This window comes from Equus asinus, chromosome 10 (assembly GCF_041296235.1).
Source record: "Equus asinus isolate D_3611 breed Donkey chromosome 10, EquAss-T2T_v2, whole genome shotgun sequence".
NCBI classification, from domain to species: Eukaryota; Metazoa; Chordata; class Mammalia; order Perissodactyla; family Equidae; genus Equus; species Equus asinus.
The window spans coordinates 10781877-10803214 of record NC_091799.1 but is presented as its reverse complement, the minus strand read 5'-3'; the positions used below and the strand labels follow the sequence as shown (position 1 = coordinate 10803214).

At 51.0% G+C, this 21338-nt stretch overlaps 2 protein-coding genes across 2 annotated transcripts; one reads left to right on the top strand and one right to left on the bottom strand.

Moving 5' to 3' along the window:
• Positions 1 to 1559: 1559 nt before the first annotated feature.
• On the top strand, positions 1560 to 12291 carry GLT6D1 (glycosyltransferase 6 domain containing 1). The gene is made up of 4 exons (XM_044778357.2): positions 1560 to 1696; positions 4986 to 5030; positions 10912 to 11049; positions 11516 to 12291. Exons 1-4 carry the CDS (start codon positions 1560 to 1562, stop codon positions 12189 to 12191), a joined length of 996 nt encoding a protein of 331 aa, XP_044634292.2. The 3' UTR covers positions 12192 to 12291.
• A 4644-nt stretch (positions 12292 to 16935) lies between these two features.
• LOC106845516 (lipocalin 1-like) lies at positions 16936 to 20939 on the bottom strand. The gene is made up of 5 exons (XM_014863746.3): positions 20191 to 20939; positions 19117 to 19250; positions 18201 to 18274; positions 17961 to 18074; positions 16936 to 17260 (listed from the first exon to the last, which is right to left on the bottom strand). The coding sequence occupies exons 1-5, from the start codon at positions 20353 to 20355 to the stop codon at positions 17070 to 17072; spliced, it is 678 nt and encodes a 225-aa protein (XP_014719232.3). The 5' UTR covers positions 20356 to 20939; the 3' UTR covers positions 16936 to 17069.
• Positions 20940 to 21338: the final 399 nt, after the last annotated feature.

The window sequence follows — 21338 nt, the reverse complement described above, 5'->3', positions numbered from 1 at the left end:
GTCGTATTTCACGTAATCAATGTCATGAAGAAAAACCAAAGCTAGGGAAGGCACAGCCCTGGGTCGCGATTTCAGACAAGCTGTCAACTGTCTCGAAGTTCCATCTGTGTCTGATGCGAACAAGACTAAAAGCCACTGGCTACGGCAGTGTGTGTGTATGGGGGACGCATCTGTTGACCTGCTAAAATTCTCTTATATAGAAAAATTCCAATCCTTCCTTCCTCCGTGCCCACGCCGCATGGTCTCCTTTATAAGCCACGCAGTCTTCCCAGATGCTATTTGAGAAGCAGTCCTACTGTGAGAGAGAATGTCTTTAAAAATTAAACCTTTACGAAAGACGTATCTGATAAAAGGCTTGTATTCAAAAGATGCAAAGAACTCTTAAAATTCAACAGGAAGGAAGCAACTTAACTTTAAAAATGGGCAAGAGCTTGGGCTGGCCCGGTGGCACAGCGGTTAAGTGCGCACATTCCGCTTCTCAGTGGCCTGGGGTTTGCCGGTTCGGATCCCGGGTGCGGACATGGCACCGCTTGGCAGCCATGCTGTGGTAGGCATCCCACATATAAAGTAGAGGAAGATGGGCATGGATGTCAGCTCAGGGCCGGTCTTCCTCAGCAAAAAGAGGAGGATTGGCAGTAGTTAGGTCAGGGCTAATCTTCCTCAAAAAAAAAAAAATAAAGGGCAAGATCTGAATGGACGTTTCACGAGGCAAGTTGTACAGATAGCAAGTAGGCATATGGAAAGACGCTTAACATCATATGCTGTTAGATAATTGCAAATTAAAACAATGAGATGCCATCGCACACCTATTAGAATGATGTAAGTCCCGAACACTCACACCACCAGATGCTGGTGAGGATGTGGAGCCGCAGGAACTCTCTGTGCTGCTGGTGGGAATGCACAATGGTACCGTCACTTCGGAAGACAGCGTGGCAGTTTCTTAAAAAGCTAAATATAGTCTTTCCAATGACCCAGCAATCAGGCTCCTGAGTATTTATCCAAGTGATTTGAAAACTTACGTCCGCAAACAACCCACACAAGGTGTTTGTGGCAGCTTTATTCATAATTGCTAAAAACTGGAAGCAACCAAGATGTCCTTCAGCGGGTGGACAGATAAACCAACTGTGGTCCATCCAGACAGTGGAATCTTACTGGCACCAAAAAGAAATGAGCTATCAAGCCATGAAAAGAGATGGAGGAACCTTAATGCGTGTGACTGAGTGAAAGAAGCCAGTCTGAAAAGGTTGCACACTGTCTGATTCCAACTGTACAAGATTCTGGAAAAGCACAGCCATGGAGATGGTAAAAAAGTCAGTGGTTGCCAGAAGTTTCGGGAGGTGGGGAGTTGGGGAGGAGTGAAGAGGTGAGGCAGGAAGGATCTTTTGGGGGGTGGAACTATGCTGTATGATCCTGTAATGATGGACACTGCGCTTTTCAAACCCACAGCATTCTGCAGCGCAAAGAGTGAACGTTACATATAAACCAAAAAGTCCTCTAGGAGGCGGAGAGGCTCTGGGAAGGAATGCTGAATGTGACAAAAGGATCTAAGGGTCTCGGAAATGCCTGAAGCCAGCTCCCTGAGATGCGGGGAAGGAGTGGAGCTGAGGGAGCTGCACACGGCGCCTCCCCAGCTGATCAGGTCGTTGCCTGAGGGGGTCCCGGCGGCGGCGGCGGCTCTGGATCCACGTGGAGACAGGTTAGCGCTGGAGACGTCGACCTGCACTCTTGTTCAGCTTCATACAACGCAGAGTCACACGTGAACATGTTTCTAGATCCCCGTCTCGCACGGGTGGGTGCGCACACGTGCGTTCCCTCGCTCTCTCGGCTGAGAGCCCCCAGCAGCCGCGAGCACGCCCAGCCCCAAACCTTGGTTTCTAATAATATTCTAAAAGACAAACTGTAGAATGGCTGATTCTAGGATTGGGGCGGGAAATATACAAGATGGGCCTGGAGGCTCTAATAGTGCCAGAATATAAGGAAATTCTCAAAAAGAACAAACCCTCTGTGTTGGAGAGAGTATGTCAAAGGAATGCAGGAGCCAAGTGAAAGAGCTCCCAATGGGTAAAGTCGGAAGAATTTGAGCAAGAAAATAAAGTAGTATTGGATTATAACCCACATTATAAAACAAATCCGTGAGTCCACACTGACTTAAATAAATGATTCAATAAACTAATAAATAAACGCGAGAGGGGCCAGCCCCATGGCTGAGTGGTTAAGTTCACCCACTCTGCTTCGGCGGCCCAGGATTTCGCCAGTTCGGATCCTGGGCGCAGATATGGCACCACTCATGAAGCCACGCTGAGGCATGTCCAACATGCCACAACTGGAAGGACCCACAACTAGAATATACAACTATGTGCTGGGGGGCTTTGGGGAGAAGAAGAAGGAAAAAGAAGATCGGCAACAGATTAGCTCGGGTGCCAATCTTAAAAAAAAATGAGAGAGAAGAGACAAATTTCCCATTCATAAGAATTCCAATTAATTGGTGGGGATGCTCTCCTCGAGGAGGTGGAGATAACCCCTGCTCCTTCTGCGCGGCGGCCACAGCATTTCTTATAAAGATGACCATGTGGAAAGGGGGAGAAAGAGCAGCTTTACACTGGAGAATCCTGAAAACACGACCTCAGCCAGGTGGCAGGGTCAGCGTCAGCACAGATAGGTCATGATACAGTCCGGAAACTCACAGCCAAGAGGAGCCGAAGCAGACGTGAGGATGGAGCATCATGTGGGTTCTGAATGGGGTCCCGGAGAAGAAAAACACATGAGGCAGAACGAAGGAAGTCTGACAGAAGCACGGACTCACGCCAATAACAGTGTGTCAATGTTGCTTCAGTAACTGCACAACGTACGGCACAAATGCAAATTTTTGATGGTGGGGGGCTGGGTGCCGGGGATTCCATCTTTACAATTTTTTTCTGTAAAATTCCTCTAAAAGTAAAGTATTAAAAAAGAAGGAGAAATAAAGAAACGCAAATGCAAAATCAGAGAAGAAAACATTAATCCTGCTTCTTGGGTATCATGTCTTTTGTGTTGTGTGTCTTCCTGTGCCTTTCACCTTAAGGAAAGGATTCCTGGCCAGTGGTCACGGTGTAAAGATCATCTCTTTGAAGGTGACAATGACAGGTTACCCTCAGCTGTGGCCTCACACCTGTGAATAGTGTCAGTATGATTTGGTTAAAAAGAGAGTGAATGCGTCTGAATTCTAGAATTTTTGTTATTCAGATTGCAATAGGTCTTTGTTCAAATTCAAAACTTTAAATGATTTCTTTTGTTTAAAGAATAAGTTTTACCGATAGGGCTGACAAATTTAGCAAATAAAATCAAATACGAATTTTCAGTAAACAACAAATCACTTTAGCCATGATTCCCCATGTGATATTTTGGGACATACGCTAAAACATTATTCATTGCTTATCTGAAACTCAAATCGAATGGGTGCCTGGATTCTGTCTGGCAAACCTCCCTACAGAAGAGGCATCTCGTTGAGCAAGAATCTTTGTTAAATAAAGATTCTACAAACTGGAAAGCAAAGCTGGCAGGAACCGGGGGTGGGTTCCAATGGTGACGGAACCAAGAGGAACAGAAAACCAAAGGCTGACATCCTAGAGGCAACCTCTGTTGGCTTTCTTGCCTGTCAGTTCAGAAATAGTCTACACACCTGCACCTCGATGTGTGGATTAGTGCATCCGTACGTAGTATGTGTGCATATGTGTGCATTTGGTGTTGATGGAGGAAGAGGCAGGACAGGACATGAGGGGGCAGCATTGCACAACAGGCTTCACTGGGCAGCGGACCTGGAGACTGGGGCAGGACAGCCACCCAGAAGGGCAGCCCCGTCTGGGTTTCTCCCCGGTGAGCAGACATTGGGCGCAGTTTTGTGGGGTTTGTAGACCAAGCTGTAAACGGGCTTGTGCAGCCCACGTTGAAAGCGATGGGAGGTGTGAGACTGTGGTTTGGGCTGGTGGTCCTGGCCCGCTGTGAAGGAGTAAACGACACGGAGCCGGGGGCGTCCGTCTCTGAGCCTCGCTGGCTCGGCCCCGCCCCTGCTGGCCTGGACCAGGCTCACTCTGCTGCAGGTGCAGCATCTCCTCCGAGAGTGATGGTTTCTTGGGCTCGGGATCCCCTCTCCAGCCAGCCACATTTTCTACTCGTTGATGGTTTCCTAGGACCCCAGGGATTCACAGACCAACTTTCTAAGGAAGGGCGACTTTTTAGTAAAGTCACTTCCCGTTCTCGTGACAGTCAGCACGGGCGATCCTGGGGAATCTAATACCGAAGTCTCTGAGGCAAAGTTCACCTCTGACACTGTCAGGACAGGTGTCCTCTCAAAGTAATTTCTCTTTTTCACAAAATATCCCAAGGTTACAGAAGGAAGTTGCTTAATAAGCCCATTAATTGATTAATTAACTTAAAACCACCATAAAACTCTAGATGACTCATGTGTTTAAATGAAAATTGAAGTGGACTCCTGACTCCCACTCCAACCCTTTCCATCAACACTTGACAAAGCCACTCAGGGGTGACGGGTGGGTGAACTTCACCTGCATTTTGTCCGCATCCACCTTCTCCAATCTGCTGTTAGTTTTGGTTTTTGAATCCTTCCTCCCGACAACACACTCCTTCTTGCCTTCCTCCCTCTGGCCGTCACGTCCTCACTCTACATCTCTTTCCTGACCACCTGTTTCCTTCCAGACCCAGGTGAGATCGCCTCTCCCAGTGGCTTCCCCTGGCCCCAAATTTGGGTGGAACGTGCCACTTAAGCTCCTATAGGGCCCCGCCACTCCCATCAGCACCTCCCACTGGGACTGTCGCGTCTGCCTAGGGCCACCTTCTCTGCTGAGGGCTCCCCAAGGGCAGGGGCTGGGCTGTGAGTTCCCAGGGGTAGAACCAGCGCCCAGCAGCCCCTGCTGTGCCAGGGGGGCTCAGGAAACTCGTGTTGAACGGATGGGTTACTCGCAATAACTCGGTTTTCCCTTCACGCTCAGGAACCAAGGGGAAGAACTTCAGCTCTCAGAATGGTTTCGTCCCAGGTGAGAACGACAACATCTGCTCACTCACGGAGGACGCAACTCGGAGCCATGGGTTTGTTTTCCAACAACCGAGTTACAGCTGTCCTGGGAGGTGTCCAGTAGTTGGGGTTTTAATTTTTAAGGCTAATACTGACATGTTCTTCTGGGCTTAACCTTCCTGGTTTATTCAGTGAAAGAAAATCTCCGGCGGCAGCTTGAAAATGCTGCTCGGCAGCTGAGTGGGACCTGGTCTGTGCACGGGTCGTGCGGTCTTCTACTTCCTGGTTATCACCACAGTTCACGTAACCCCTGCCCTACTGGCGTGAGATTGCTCACGGTTCGGGGCTCTTGGAAGTAAGTTTATCTGTAGGATAATTCCCCAAACTGAGTCATTAGGTCAAAGAAGGCAGATGTCTAAAATTTTGATGTAGGTTGCTAATTTCCCTTTAATAATCAAAGTATCATAAAACCTTTTATTCTTGGCAAACTGTTAATTAAAATATTGCACTTCAATTTGCATTTCTGTAAATACTGTGTTTGAGCATATCACCAAAAATGATAGAGCAATAACTTCCAATTTTTCTCCTCCATAAAACCAATGAGAAAACTTGCAAAAATTGTTATAATCAACTCTTCAGAAGTCTGGAAATTAACCAAATGCTCGCAACAATCTAGGGAGCATTTGCTCAAGAAAAACAGCTGACTCTCAGTAAGAAAAGTGCGCTTTGTGGTGTTGTAGCTTGCCCAGCTCCACAGTGACCTTCAGTCAGATCCTCCCACCCTCCCCAGGGTTTATTTGGCTGTTTGTTGTTGTGTTTGCTTGTTTAATGACTTTTCTGAACTAATTTTGTAAAGCGTATTCTTTGTTGGTTTTGGCCACTGAAATCTCTGCTCAGTTAGGGAGAACCTGATTTCCAGAGTTGGCACATTATATTATATAAATTATCTATTTTTCAACTAATAATTAACAAACAGGACAGGGTGGTTTGTACAGAAGGAAAAATCAATGAACAGAAACTAGCCCTGCAGAAGACCAGGGACTGGACTTACTGGGCAAAGACTCCAAATCAGCATGCGGACATCAATAAAGGTCTAGAAATTATAAGAAAAGAACCAGATAGAAATTCTGGAGTTGAAAAGTGCCAGGTCTGAAATAAGAAGCCCACTGGAGGAGCTCGCCGTAGACCTGAGCAGGCGGAAGGAAGGATCGGAAACCGGAGGAGCTCAGCAGGCTCCAGAGGAGATAAACTCAGAGTTCCGCTGCTCTACAGATCACAGTCCAACCATCAAACCCAAAGACAAAGAGGGATCTTGAAAGCAGTGAGAGAATTGATCCAAGAAGATTGACAGGTGATTTTTAATCAGATGTCGTGGAGGCTAGAAGGCAGTGGGATGAAGCGTAAAAAATGCTGAAAGAAAAAAACCGTCAACTAAGACTTCTACATCCAGAAAAACTATCCTTAAAAAAAAAGAAGAAATTCGGACATTCCGAGAAAAACAAAAATTGAGAACATTGATCACCAGCGGAAGTGCTGTATGAAAGATACTAAAGGGAGTCCTTTGGGCTGAAATGATAGGGCACCAGACAGTAACTTGAATCCAAGGAAAGAGATATAGAACACCAGCAAAGGTAACTACACGGGTGAATATAAAAGACAGATTAAATATATTTTTGTTTGTAATTCCCTTCTTCTCCTATCTAATTTAAAAGACAGCTGCATAAAGCAATCATTATAAATCTGTGTTGATGGCTACAATATGTATAAAGATGTAATTAGTATGCTAGTAACAGCACAAAGACAGGAGAGGAAATGGAGCTATATGGATGTGAAGTTTGTGTATACTATTGAAATTAAGTTGACCTTAGTTGATCTAGATTCTTACAAATTAACCTATTAATTATAATTCCCAAGACAATCACTTAGAAAATGACTAAAATATATACAGCAAAAGAAAGAAGAAGTGAATTCAAATGTTACTCTAGAAAATATCTATTTACCACCATAGAAGGCATTAGTGGAAGTCTAAAAGAATGAAAAGGAAAGAAAATGGATAGAAAACAAATAGCAAGACAGCCATTGTGTGGTTACATGTTGTGAATGGATTAAACACTCCAATGAACAGGCAGAGACTGTTAGAATGGGTTAAAAATGATCCAACAATATGCTGGCTACAAACACACTTTAGATTAAAGACACTCGTGAACTAAAAGATGTACAATGCAAACAATAACCAGAAGAGAGCTGGAGTGGCTACTAATACCACACAAAATAGACAAGGATAAAAATTGCTACCATAGGCAAAATAGGACATCTTATGATGATAAACGAGTTAATCCATCAAGAAGCTGTAACAGTGAGAAACATGTATACACCCAACAAGAGAGTCTAAAATACATGAAGCACAAACGTACAGAATTAAAAGGAGAAATAGCTCCACAAAAATAGGGGGAGACTTCAACACCTCACTTTCAATAACAACAGAGCAACTAGACAGAGAACCAACAGGGAAATGGAAGCTTGAAGAACACTGAAGAACGGACCCAAGAGGCCTCTGTAGGCCATTCCTCCAAGCACAGAAGAGTGCTCACTCTTCTCATGTGCACGGGGAGCGTTCTCCAGGGTGGACCATTTTATTGTTATGTGATGAAATAAGTCTCAATAAATTCAAAAAGATTTGGATCATACAAAACTTTTCTCTCTCCAAAATGGAATAAAATTAGAAATCAGTAAAAAACTAAATTTGGGGAAGTCAGAGATGTGAAGACATTAAACAAAACACTCTGAGTAACCAATGGGTCAAAGAAGAAACAACAAGGAAAACCATAAAATGCTTCGAGGTGATTGAAAATAAAAACACAATATACCAAAACTTCTTGTATGCAGCAAGAACAGTGCTCACAATGAAACTTATAGCTGTGGGTGCCTACATTAAAAACAAGAAAGAGCTCGACTTCATATCCTAACTTTACACATTAAGGAAATAGAAAGTGAAGAGCAAATTAAACCAAAAGCAAGCAGAGGGAAAAAGTGATAAAAATTAAAGAGTAAATGAATGAAACAGAAAAATAGAGAAAATCAATGAAACCAAGATTGGTTCTTTGAAAACAGCAACAAAATTGACAAACCTCTGACTAGATTGACCAAGTGAAAAACGAGAAGACAAATTACTATCAGGAGTGAAGGTTCTCACACCCTTCAGAAGCAATCATGATGATAAGGGGATACTGTGAACAGTTGGAGGCCAACAAATTAGGTGACCTAGGTGAAATGGACAAATTCCTAGAAAAACTCAAGAAGAAAGGGAAAATCTGAGTAGATCCATAATGAGTAAAGGGATTGAATTAGTAATAAAAAGTTTTCCGTGAAGAAAAGCCCAGGATCAGATAACCTCATTGGCAAATTCAAGCAAATGTTTCAAGAAGAATTAATATGAATCTTTCACAAACTTTCCCCCAAATTAGAAGAGAGCTCATTCTAGCAGACCAGTGTTACCCTGATCCCCAAACCAGACAAAGACGTTGCAGGAAATACCGACCAGGTTCCTGTGACTTGAGACGCAAACATGTCCAACAAAATGCTAGAAAACCAAACCCAGTAATACATAAATAGGATTATGCACCACAAACTAGTGGAATTTATCCCAGGAATGCAAGGTTGATTCAACATATGAAATCAACCAAAGTTGACGCCATATTAATAGAATAAAAACTAAACCCACATGATCATCTCTCTACATATAGAAAAATTGTTTGACAAAATCCAACATCCCTTCGTAATATAAACATGCAACAAACTAGTAAAGGAACTTCCTCAACCTGATAAGCTAAAAACACAGAAAAAAAGAAAAAGAAAAAGTAGGTAAAATGGACTTCATGAAAATTAAAAAGTTCTGTGAATCAAAGGATGCTATCAAGAAAGTGAAACGACAACCCACAGAATGGGAAAAATATTTGCAAATCATGTGTCTGAGAAGGGTCTAGCATCCAGAATATATAAAGAACTCTTACAATTAAACAACAAAATGAAAAATACTAATAAAAAAATGGGCAAAGGATCTAAAGAGACATTTCTCCGAAGAACATATACAAACGGCTAATAAGCTCATGAGAAGATCCTTGACGTCACCAGTGATCATGGAACTGCAAATCAAGTTCACACCGAGAAACCGCTTCACACCCTGGGATGAAGAAGGATTGTGGGATTACTAGAATCAAAGAGCTGGACCACAAAAAGTGTTGCCAAGGATGTGGAGAAATTTGAACTCTCATAAACTGCTGGTGAGAATGTAAACTGGTGCAGCGGCTGTAGAAAACAATTTGGCATTTCCTCAAAAAGTTAACCGTGGAATTTCAGTATGATGCAGAAATCCCACCTGTATGTTTATACCAAAGAGAATTAACAACATATGCTCACAGAGAAACTGTATATATAAATGTCCACAGAAGCATTATTAATAACAGCTGAAAATGTAGGCAACTGAAATGTCCATCAATGATGAACGGATAAACAATGTCCATACAATGGAATGTTATTCGGCCATAAAAAGAATGAAGCACTGGTTCATGCTACAACACAGATAACCCTTGAAAACGTGCTAAGTGAAAGCAGCCAGACACCAAAGACCACACAGGATTTAATTCCATTCGTATGACATTTCCAGGTGAGGCAGATGTACAGGGACAGAAAGTGGATTAGTTGCTGCCAGGGGTTTCAGGGGCGGGGGGAATGGAGACGGACTGCCAGTGGGCACAGAGGTGTGTCCAAGCAGTTTGTTTTCTCGGGAGCAAGTGTAACTAGCATCATGCTCTTAAATTTAGTGTCTGCATGTTCATTGTTAGTGTATCGAAATGAGATTGATTTTTTGTATATGCTGATCTTCTATGTAGACAATCAGTTTATCTACAGATAGGAACAATATTGCTTTTTCCTTTCCAATCTGACGCTTCATCTTCTTTCCTCACCTTGTTGCGGTGGCTGGGACTCCATCGCTCTGTTGAGTAAGAGTTGGGGAGAGCGGCCGTCCTCGCCTTGTTCCCATCGTGGGGAGAAAGGCTTCAGTCTTTCGCGGTTGAGTACGACGTTAGCTCTAGGAGTTTTGTAGATGCCCTTTATCAAGTTCAGGTCATTCCCCTCTGTTCCTATGTTTCTGAGTTTTTCTTTTTTGTCCTGAATGGGTGTTGGACTTCGTATAAGGCTTTTTTTTCTATGTCAGTTGATTGTCCTTCGCTTGCTACCGTAGGTTCATTGAACGATTTTCAAATGTTGAACCAGCTTTGCATATCTTAATATAAATAAATCCTGTTGTCATTTTGTTGTTATTGGAAGCAAATCTAATGTCTTGCTCCATTTTCTGCTGGATTGCACTGATGCACTTAAAGCATGAGGGAGAAGGCAAAAAAACGAAAGACTCTTCCAGATCTTTCAGGGAAAGGAGAAGCAGAGGGAGAAGGAGGCAGGCGAGCCCGGGCGTGAGGGAGCAGCGGTGCTGCCCACAGCATTGGCTTCAGACGGCAGTCAGAGTATGTTCTGATTCTGGGCGCTCACGTCTAAGCTGCAGTCAGACCTCAGAGCAGGAACCTCCTGGGCTCAAAAGGTGGGTGGTGTGAGGACGAGAGCAGAAACGGGCTGGATCTCACCTCCTGACTCACACATCTTGCCTCTGTGGCGCTGGGCAGCTCACTCGACCAGTCTGAGCGTCTGTTTCCCATGTGAAGAACAGGGATGCTAGAGGCGCTCCCTGCAGAGGGCACAGCAAGGATGAAACGAGCGGCAATGCACTGGAACCCCCGCCCAGCACTCGGGGGGGCGCCCTGTGAGCCTCGGCCTTGTCGCTTGGGCAGCCTCAGCTGCTGTCACAGCAAAGGCGGCCCCTGCGTCACTTGCTTCCTTTTTGTTCACAGAAGACGCCCTGATGTCATAACGACCACGGACTGGCTGGCTCCAGTTATATGGGAAGGCACCTTCAATAGACGGGTCCTAGGAAAGCACTACAGAAATCGGAACCTCACAATGGGCTTGGCTGTCTTTGCCATCAGCAGGTAGGGACCACTAGCCTTTGTCCTTTTTTATCTTGGAAAAGTGTGATGAGCAGCTGTAGACCTTTGGTCTCCAAAGGGCTGCTCACAGTGACTGCAGCCACTGCCTCTGGCTGTCCTGTACAGCAAATGTGACAGGTCATTTCTCCTTCCACAGCTGGGTCACCAACACCCTGGGCTATCGCTTTACTAGTACGCATTTAGTGCTCTTTCTCCCTTTCCAACAGTTGTTCCAAAACTTTAAGGCTTTTCTCAGCCCCGCTCCCCCCGGCCCCCCAGTTCACGATGTCGTCTTTCACTGACCAGTGCAGTTGAAACCATGGACCTAACCTCCCCCCGCTTACCTGTCGGGAGTTCTGTGGCATCAGCGACTCACGCAGCAGATGCCGCGTCTGATGGCGCGTGTTCTCCGGGAACGTTTGGGAAATGAGCATCTTCCTTGGTGCGTGCGTGCGTGTGTTTTTTGCAGGATTGCAGATCAGTACCTGGAGCGGTTCTTAGAGTCAGCGAAGAAGCACTTCATGACTGGCTATCGGGTTGTCTTCTATATCACCGTGGATGACTTAGACAAGATGCCCGACGTGGACCCGGGGCCTCTTCAGACGTTCCAAGTGTTCACTTTGCAAGAAGAGATCTGGTGGCAGGACTTCGACCTTCTGCGCATGAGGAACCTGGGCGAGCACATCGTCCAGCACATCCAGGGCGAGGTCGACTTCCTCTTCAGTATGGCCACCAACCAGATCTTCCAGAGTGACGTCGGCGTGGAGACCCTGGGCGCGTCCGTCGCTCAGCTCCACGCCTGGTGGTACTTTAAAAGCACCAAGGATTTCCCTTATGAGAGGAGGCGCAGGTCAGCGGCTTACATCCCGTATGGGAAGGGGGATTTCTATTACGATAGCGCCTTCGTTGGGGGCACACCCCAGCAGGTTTTAAACCTCATCGAAGAGTATCTGAAAGGGGTGCTTCAGGACAAGCAAAATGGGCTGAACAGCAGCTACGAAAACCATCTGAACAAATATTTCTTCCTGAATAAGCCCACCAAGCTGTTGTCGCCGGAATACAACTGGGACGTGACATTCTACCCGCCCCCGCAGGTTCAGTTCGTCAAGGTGGCCCAGCACCCCAAGAGGAGACCGTGGCCCTAACGCGCCCGACGCGCCCACAGGCCGGCCGCAGCAATTCCCTCGGACACAGGGCGTCTGAACCCTTTCCGGTTTCTACAGAGACATAAAAATTCACACCCGTCCAAAAGAATTTTTTCTCTGTGCCGTTTTGAACCCTCCAATTTGGCCAATGCCAGATAAAGAGTAGAAGGATGGTTATTAATGTTTAATACACAGTGGTGTTAATATCTGTATATTGTAGATGACTCGGAGATAATTTTGGAGGCAAGAATTAGAACTTTCTTAAATGGAGAAAGACTCTAGTTCAGAAAAAAACAAAATATATATCTATATACACCAGAGGGCCAAGGATTAAATGGACAGGAAAATCGAAACATTCCTCAGCCCACTCCTGAAGGGTGGAGGGTGGTCCTCGGCGTATGTGGCTGCACCTGACCCCTGGGACAGCCTCAGTCTGTCCCGTACGTGGTCGGTCGTGGGTGAACTAGAGGCGTTCTGCCAAATGCTTATCTTTCCTCTATTGTTACAAAGAGGGATGTCAAGTTCATTTTTTTAAAGCTATGGGCATTTGATTTATTTATTTTAAAAAGATATGCCCTGAGCTCTGCAGTGGAGGCAGTCTGCAGATGCAGTGAGGGGAGAAAATAGTGAAAATCAGAATCACGTCCTCAAGAAGCCTGAGGTGTAGCAGGGAGATGAGGCCGCTCACGGCCTTTCTTTTGCAAGTTCCAAAGTGCTCAGAGCACAAGGAAGACATGGGTAGCCAGGAGCGCCCTCCGCTGAGGTTCAGGAGAGGGGCCATCCCCTGCAGGAGGCTTTCTGTAGCTGTGGAGCCAGAGCTCAGGACCATTGGTTCATGACAGTGAAGGGCCCAGAGTCCGTATTGGGTGGAGGGTCTGAAGCCACAATAAGACTCTCTTCTTCTTTTTTTTTCATGAGGAAGATTGGCCCTGAGCTACCATCTGTTGCCAATCTTTCTCTTTTAGCTTGAGGAAGATTGGCCCTGAGCTGACATCTGTGCCAATCTTCCTCTATTTTGTATGTGGAATGCTGCCACAGCACAGCTTGTTGAGTGGCATGCAGATCTGTGCCTGAGATCTGAACCTGTGGACCGTGGGCGGCTGAAGCAGAGCATGCGAACCTAACCACTATGCAACCTGGCCAGCCCCAATAAGGCTCTCTTCTTAACCTTCTTCTGTGGGAGTAAAATCAGGGTTACTAAGTGTTATGGCCTGAATTGTGTGTCCTCCCCCACTCCCTGATGCATATGTTGGAGTCCTGACCCCTAGGACCCCAGAATGTGTCTGTATTTGGAGACAGGGCCTTTAGAGAGGTGATTAAGATAAAATGAGGTCAGTAGAGTGGGCCCTGATCCAATAGGCCTGGTGATCTTATGGGGGAGGAGATCAGGACACAGACGTGCACAGAGGGACGACCACGGAGGACACAGGGAGGAGACGGTGTCCACACGCCCAGGAGAGGGGCCTCAGGAGGAACAAGCACCTTGACCTCACCCCTTGACCCTGGATGTCCAGCCCCCAGAGCTGCGGGAAGTAAACTTCTGCGGTTTCCACCGCCCGCCTGCCATACTCCGTCTTGGCAGCCCCGGCAACCAAGGCAGGACGCAGCCCCAAGTCACGGCCGTTCACGCGCTAACACAGTGAGGAGTGTTGACAAGCACTTCACGGGACAGAACGGACAGAGCAGCTCAATCAAAACAATCTATGCTCGTTTCCAAACAGAGAAGACAGGCACGGCACTAGCCACAGGCCCTGCGTCTGCAGCTGCTGGTCTCAGTTATCTCGGGTCAGCCCCGGGGAGTGGGAGCGAGCAGCGCTCAGGTGCTGAGCTCAGACGGACAGGCACGACTTTTCCTGCCAATCGTGGACACGCCTGGGAGACGGACTGAGAGGGTCCTAAGATTCTGCTTTAAGAAAGCCGTGGGATCAACGTGAAAGCACTGTAAACTCCTGGCTTTCTGCAGGAGGAAAACAGGTCAACTCATTCACGTCTGGAGGTCACAGGTCCAAGAACAAGCCTATTTAAAAGGCCTGTGGGGGCCGGCCCTGGCGGCCTCGTGGTTGAGTTGGGTGTGCTCCACTTTGGCGGCCCGGGTTTGGATCCTGGGCATGGACCTAGTGCCACTCATCCGTCAGCAGCCATGCTGTGGCAGCGGCTCACATACAAAATAGATGAGGATTGGCACAGATGTTAGCTCAGGGCCAATCCTCCTCAAAAATAAATAAACAAAATAAAAGGGCTGTGAAACCGGGTGACCCCAGAATGGCCCGTCCCATTTCCACTCTCCTCACAAGAGCATGCTCCCCACTTGGTGGGCGCTAATGGACGTTTAAAATTTTTTTCATTTTGTCAATTTGATAAGCAAAAATGGTATCTCTTTTCCTTGTATTACTTATGAAATGGAATCTTCTTTTGACCTATATTGGCCCATGACTGGTGTGTGTGCAGATGACCGGTCTGCATCTCTTGCTCGTGGTTCTGACACAGTGTCCTTCTGTCCTCAGATGAGCTGTGATGTAAATAGACCCACGGATGTGATGTGCGCCCTTGGTCACCATTGTTGAAAGCATTAATTTCAGGTTGTCCTTTGTATTTTCATTTTGTTGGTGATGTTTTTGATGGACCGAAGTCCAAGGTTTTCACAATTACCGTCTTCTCCCTCGATATCTACATCTATGGTGTTGACATCCCCATGTTATAGATATTATAGAACTTTCAAGCTTTCTTTTTACTCAGAATTAATCAGGAATTAATTCTAAGATAATGTGCAGAGTTAGAGATCTAACCTTATTTTTTTCCTCCAAATATCTTGGCCATTTCCTCCAATACGATTTATGGAATAAACAATACTTTGTAAGATGGATTATCTGTGTAATCTATGAAGTTATTATACTTCCTGTGTTCATTTCTTGACTTTATATCCGGTTTCACTGACCTTTCTTTCTGTCCCTGAGCCAATGCCACACAATTTTAACCCCTGTACTTTCATATCAGTTATGGTGGAATGGTAGACCGATTTGCGTTACTCTTCTCTCTAAAAGATTTCAAAGTTTTTATTCTTTCCTGTGGATTTTAGACTCCAGTTTGCACTTGGGAGAAAACATCCCGTTGGAATATTGATTGCTTGTTTGAAATGTATAGGTTAATTTGAAGATTATTAGGTATCGACAGTGTGATGATTCTGCAGGGATCTCACATGTTTATTATTCAAGCCAGTTTTCAGGGTCGCAGAGTAAGGAGATGTGCTTAAGTCTCTCCATGCGAATTCTGCAGCTGCTCGCTGACTACAGGAGTGTGTGCTTTGTGGTCATAATTGTCCGCTATGTTTTTCTGATTGGGTTTTCTGGCTCCCAGGAAAGCTTTTGCGCTCTAAGCACCTGCTCACCCCCAGCTTGTGCGTGCGCTGCAGGTGGAAGCCACGCAGGTGGCCAATCGGTTCGCTCCATCATGCTGGCCTCGCGTGGCTGGCCATGGCAGCAGTGGAAGTCGCCTCGCTGAGGTGTGGGCTCCCGGGGGCCTTGCCCTTGCTGAGGACGATTCTGGGCAGGACCTGGTCACACCTGTCTCTGGCATTTCCAGACGATAAGTATCAAGGCCCCAACCCAGTTTCCTAAGAGCCTGTCCTGCTGGTGGGTGGCCGCCTGGGCAGCGGTTGGTAACTTCCACCCAGGCCCCAGCCCCACCTCGGCTCTGAGCAGAGGGCGGTGACCCGTCACAGCTCACCTGCTGGGCAGGTACACGGGCCTGTGCTCGCCTGGCTCTTCTGGAGGCATGGGCTGGCGCTACGGCCACTCAGGGCCCCTCTGACCTGGGCAGGGACGTGCTGTGCTGGCTCACGGAGCCCAGAGCACCTCTCTGGAGCCGCCCCAGAGCAGGATGCAGGTGAAGGCAGGTCAGAGGAGTGCCAGCCCGGCCCCTCACAGCCGTCCCTGAAGGACACAGAGGGTGACTCCATCTGCTGGACTGTAACGCTGTGCTGACTGCTGCCGGGAGCTTGGGGGACCACCCGTCCCCTCCTCGCCATCCAGGGTGTGCTCAAGCCCGTGGGCCAGGCTAGGAGAGGCTGGGAATGGGGCACAGAGAGGCAGGGTCCGGGCCCAGGCTGGAGGGGCTTCTTCGGGTGGCAGAGGAGTTCAGAATGCCCCTGGGCAAGCTGTGGGGAAGGCTGGGAGAGGGCGGCGAGGGCAGCAGGGCGGGAAGGGAGGCAGCAGGAAGACGCAGGGGCTGGGCCCACCTAGGCTTCAGGTGGGGGGCACTGGGCTGTGGAGGGAAGAGAACAGGGAGGGGATCGGAAGACAATCAAGCAATCGGTCAGTCAGTCACACAGCACGCAACCGTCGTCTCTCCCTGGGGTCATGTTGCCCTCTGCCATCCAGCACCCCGATGACAGCTCACATCCTGCCATGGCCCTCGTGCCCTCATGATGACCCTCAAGACCCCCAAGACCCTGCCTACCCCTCGGCTCTCCCAGCCCGCTTGGCTCCCTCCTCTGAAGCACTTGTCTCTAGCAAATTGAACTACAATGTCCCTTGTAAGGTGCACGCGGGCTGGAGAATGTCTTGGTCCACATGCATTCCAATCCCGGAGCTGGGCCTGGCCCATGTGCTTGTTGACTGACTGAATGATGCACAGGGGAGGGGAACAGGGGAGAGGCCAGTGCCTCCCAGCTCCTCCTCCTGACTGTGACCTTGGCCTTGTTTCTGAACCTCTCTGAGCCTCAGTGTCCACCTCCATGACATAGAGATGACAACTGTGCCCACGTCACCACATTACAGAGGCTTCAAGAGACCTGGCAGGGGCGGCGCCCAGCATAGGCCTGACCATATCAGGCCCCTGTGGAGGCTGGCTACGGTTTCAATTGCTCTGGTCTTGTGGTTGTTATTGTTTGCGGGGGCTCCAGGCTGGAAAGCGAGGCTCCAGACCCCGGCCTGGCCCGCCTGGGCGCCAGGAGAAATGCCGAGGGCAGCGCTTACCATCGAGGTTGAAGACAGGGGCTTTTTGCAGCTGGAATTCTGCGACATACTCGAGGTATTTCCCCAGCCATGCGGGGTCCCCGACCGTTCTTCTGGCTGAAATCAGAGGGGCTGGTGGCGAGGGGCTGAGAGCTCCGAGGCTCTGACTTTCCTCCCAGCTCCTTGCCAGCCCCGAGGCCCTCTGCCCGGTTGCTGCAGTGGCCGCAGCTCCCGTCCCCTTGTGGCATCGTCTCCTCTGAAAGCGGGTCAGCTCTTGGCAGAGCAGGCACAGCGCTCCTCCAAGGGGGGGATCAGGCCCTATCCCCTCGGGTGAGGACCCCCAGAGAGCCCTCACTTCACACGCAGCTGCCTGCTGCCCAAGTGACCAGGCCCCCCCAACCCGATGACCTCAGCTGCCTGGGCCCCTGGTGTGTGGCCCGCACCCTGGGGCTCTGGCTCTGTCGGTCCCCATCTCCGGGATACCCCTGGCCCCTCCCTCACCTCTGTCCAGCCTTCAGGACTGTGTGGCCCACCAAGGCCACCCTGGTCCCTGGGACACTTCCACTTTCTGAAGCCCTAAGCCGCATTGGCCCTCCCCCCATGAAGCGGATGAGGGAGGGGCTTTTCCATCTGTCCACCCAGAGTCCAGGCTCCCAGGACAGGCCCAGCATGTGGCAGGCGGGAGACGGGTCAAGCGTGTGATGCCCCACCTGAGGGGAGGGGGAAGGAAGTACCGCACCCTCAGAGCAGAGGGCACTGACCCCCAGCCTTGGACAGATGTGGGGTGTGGCCAGCACTGGGGACAGCCCCTACCTACCCAGCAGCGCCCACAGGCTGGTGGTCTCATCGTCGTCCTCGAAGCGGACGTAAAGAATGAGGTTGCTGTAGTCGGTGCTGACGAAGCGGACGTGCATGCTGCCGCCTCCCTCAACTGTGGGAGACCACAGGCTGGTGACAGGTGACGCCCCTCTCCCCCAGCCCTCGGGCCTCGAGTGTCCCAGTCCCCCGACCCTCATACCCCCGCGCTGGGCCCAGGCGAGAGGGCTGGGCTACTCACAGGAGCCTTGGTACTGGCCTTGGAGCCCAGTTGGATGGATGGTGACGTTTACGCCTTCGCACACCCCCTCTCCTCTGGGAAAAGGGAAAGGAGCTGACACGTGCACTTCTGTCCCCTGCCTCCTGGCCCCCACGAGGTGCTGGCTCAGGCCCCAGGGGGACATTGGAGGCGTCCCCAGCTGAGGTCCTCGGTGTCCACTCAAGGCTCTTGGATCCCTGGGCTCGACAGGGCCACCCAGCTCAGGGGCGGAGGGCAGACCCATGGGGATCCGGGATGTGGCCAGAGGAGCTGGAGGGCAGGAGCGAGGAACCGGGCTGCCTTGTTTCTGGGATGGAGCCAAACTTCCCGGAAGGGGTTGGGGCCCGTGCTTGGCTCGGAGTTTCAGGTCTTGGGTGGGGGCCAGGTCATCTGGGCGCTCTACACAAACCAAGCCTTTTGGTCCCTTGCCCTGGGGTCCTCAGTTTCTCATGGGGGTGGGGATGGCGCTGTGTGCTGACAGACCCTGGGACCACACAGGCCACTGCAGTGGTGTCTGTGGCCGGACATCAGAAAGGCCGTGGCTGGAACCCTCTTCCATGTCCAGCACAGACTGTCCTGAGTGTCACCGAGCTCAGCACAGCTTGTCACACTGTAGATTTTCCTAACCAACCACCAGGGCTGGAAGCACAGCCCCACCCAGGCCTCTCCAGCTTCCAAGGCAGGGAGGGCACGCCCCGAGGCCCCAGCTGTGTGCCTCTCCCGCTGGCCCCTTGCTGTCAAGCTTTGGGGCCTCCGGAGTTAGCCTTGAGCCCTGTCAGGCAGGGTCTCGAGCCCCAGCTCAGGGCCGTGTGTCCCTCTGGCTCTAACCACTGGTCACTGTCCCTTGGGAGGCCTCTGAATACGAGGACCCTGTGAGGAGCCGCAGGGCCACGCTTACGTCCAGAATAAGATGAGCTCCAAGTCCCCGTCCCGGCTGCGGATGGAATGGAGAGCGAGCCTCAAGGGGTCGTCTGGGGACACCAGGTGTGCGTGGCTGGAAGCCAGCTGGACGGTCAGCCAGCGTCCCTCCACCTGCAGGAGTGCAGGGCAGGGTGGGTGAGGGTCCCGGCTGTGTGGCACCCGGAGCCTCCAGTCTTGGCTCTCAGGCCCCAGCGCCAGCGTTGAGTGCTGCTGGGGGAGGTCACAGGCCACCAGGGTGTCCTGGCGAGTGCCCGTGGGCCCCGGGCCGGGGGACAAGTGGTCCGCCTCCTTCTTGTAAACATTCTTCCCTCTCTCCGACTGCCGTCATCTACCCCTCCTTCCTTCCGCACCTCCTGTGTCTCGTCCAAGCGTGGCCCTTAGTGGGTTCTCTGTGCCCTGCCAGTCCAGGGAGGGTGAGGGGCACCCTGGAATAGCCCCCGAGTCCTGGAGCTGCTCTCGCTGCCCCCGCCCAGCACCATCCACACTCCCCAGTGATGGGTGATGGGCAGGTGGGGTAGGACAGGGCAGGAGTGACCTGGCCCCTCCTTGCCCCCGGGACCATCCCCTTCCTATCGTCGTGGTGGCAACCCTGCCAGTGCTCAGCCAGGTGCCCAAGGACCCCTCTTCCAGCCTGGGCCCCACCGTCAGGGTCTGGGCGCTTTGCCTCGACTGCTGTGAACTGTACTGCTGCTGCTCCCGGGAAGCTAACCCCCTCCCCCGGCAGCCCAGGGCCAGGGCGGGCTGTGCAGGAGCCCGAGCACCAGCTGACCCTCCAGGGAGGCTGCACCTAGGCCTGAAACGCCCTCTCCCCTCACCCAGCCTCTCTCCCTTCATGTCCTGCCCCTGCTCCTGCCTGCCTGGCCCCGGAGCACCAGCTGACCCTCCAGGGAGGCTGCACCTAGGCCTGAAACGCCCTCTCCCCTCACCCAGCCTCTCTCCCTTCATGTCCTGCCCCTGCTCCTGCCTGCCTGGCCCGGAGCACCGCCCCCTGCGACGCTTGCCCCATGCCCTCGTCCCGTGGCTGAGTCCGGTAACGGACCCACGCGGCTACCTTCTGGGCATCGAAGGCTGGCTGCACTGGCACTTCTTCTAGAGTCTCCTGGGCACTGGCCAGGCCCAGGACGAGGGTCAGCAGCAGCAGTGGCCTTTTCTCCAGGGCCGTGACTGCAGGGGCCCAGAGGGAGGAGAGGCGGGGTAGCTGGTGCCCCTTTGTCATGTGTGTCCTCCAGTGGCCACTCGTGCGAACGGCTGCCCCGGCCAGCCCAGCTGTCCCACCAGGACTCCCTGAAAGTTCTGGAGTCTTTCCCGCAGATTCCACGCAGCCTCCTTGCCGCCCTGCCCTGTGTCTGAAGGAGTGAGGGCGTCGGTGGCCCGGGGCTGATGCTGTCAGGGCAGCTCTACCACATTACACACACTGCGCCTGTCCTGCAGCTGTGGGAGGTGGCAGGAGGAGGGACACAAAGGCCACAGTCTGCTCATCCCACAGGGCTCAGCTCCCTCCTCCCTGGCGTCCGTCGATCCATCTGTGGAGCCAGAAAGGCAAGGACCACCACTCCCGTCCCTGTCCCTTCTGCTGTCTTGGGGGTGTGGAGGAAGTGAAGGCTGGGACGCCCTCAGCACGGGCTTGGCACACGGTGGGAAACCAGCCCCGGGGGGTTGTTTGTGAGCATCTCTCACACCCAGCCCCCCAACTCTGTGGGCACCTGGACCAGGTTGCAGTGTCTGTCTCTGTTCCCCCGCCCTCTGCCTGAGGGCCAACAAGTGCATGATCCTCTGCCCAGGGCGAAGACAGAGCCTGGAGCAGACACGGAGCCCGTTTACAGCATGGTGGGGGTGGGGGGAGGGCAGGACAGTCACGGGGGGGGCTGGAGGTCAGGACAGTCACGGGGGGGCAGGGAGGGCAGGACAGTCACAGGGGGGCTGGAGAGCAGGACAGTCACGGGGGGGCAGGGAGGGCAGGACAGTCACGGGGGGGGGCAGGGAGGGCAGGACAGTCACAGGGGGGCTGGAGAGCAGGACAGTCACGGGGGGGCAGGGAGGGCAGGACAGTCACGGGGGGGCTGGAGGTCAGGACAGTCACGGGGGGGCAGGGAGGGCAGGACAGTCACGGGGGGGCTGGAGGGCAGGACAGTCACGGGGGGGCAGGGAGGGCAGGACAGTCACGGGGGGGCTGGAGGGCAGGACAGTCACGGGGGGCTG

What these genes read in the sequence shown, in the direction of transcription:
- LOC106845516 (XM_014863746.3), bottom strand. Translation starts at nt 20,355, where the DNA reads ATGACAAAGGGGCACCAGCTACCCCGCCTCTCCTCCCTCTGGGCCCCT. An exon ending in GAGCTCATCTTATTCTGGAC is followed by an intron (nt 18,275 to 19,116) that starts GTAAGCGTGGCC and finishes CCCTTTTCCCAG; the next exon opens with AGGAGAGGGGGTGTGCGAAG. An exon ending in AGGCCAGTACCAAGGCTCCT is followed by an intron (nt 18,075 to 18,200) that starts GTGAGTAGCCCA and finishes GGTCTCCCACAG; the next exon opens with TTGAGGGAGGCGGCAGCATG.
- GLT6D1 (XM_044778357.2), top strand. Translation starts at nt 1,560, where the DNA reads ATGCCTGAAGCCAGCTCCCTGAGATGCGGGGAAGGAGTGGAGCTGAGG. An exon ending in CTGGATCCACGTGGAGACAG is followed by an intron (nt 1,697 to 4,985) that starts GTTAGCGCTGGA and finishes CTTCACGCTCAG; the next exon opens with GAACCAAGGGGAAGAACTTC. An exon ending in GCTGTCTTTGCCATCAGCAG is followed by an intron (nt 11,050 to 11,515) that starts GTAGGGACCACT and finishes TGTTTTTTGCAG; the next exon opens with GATTGCAGATCAGTACCTGG.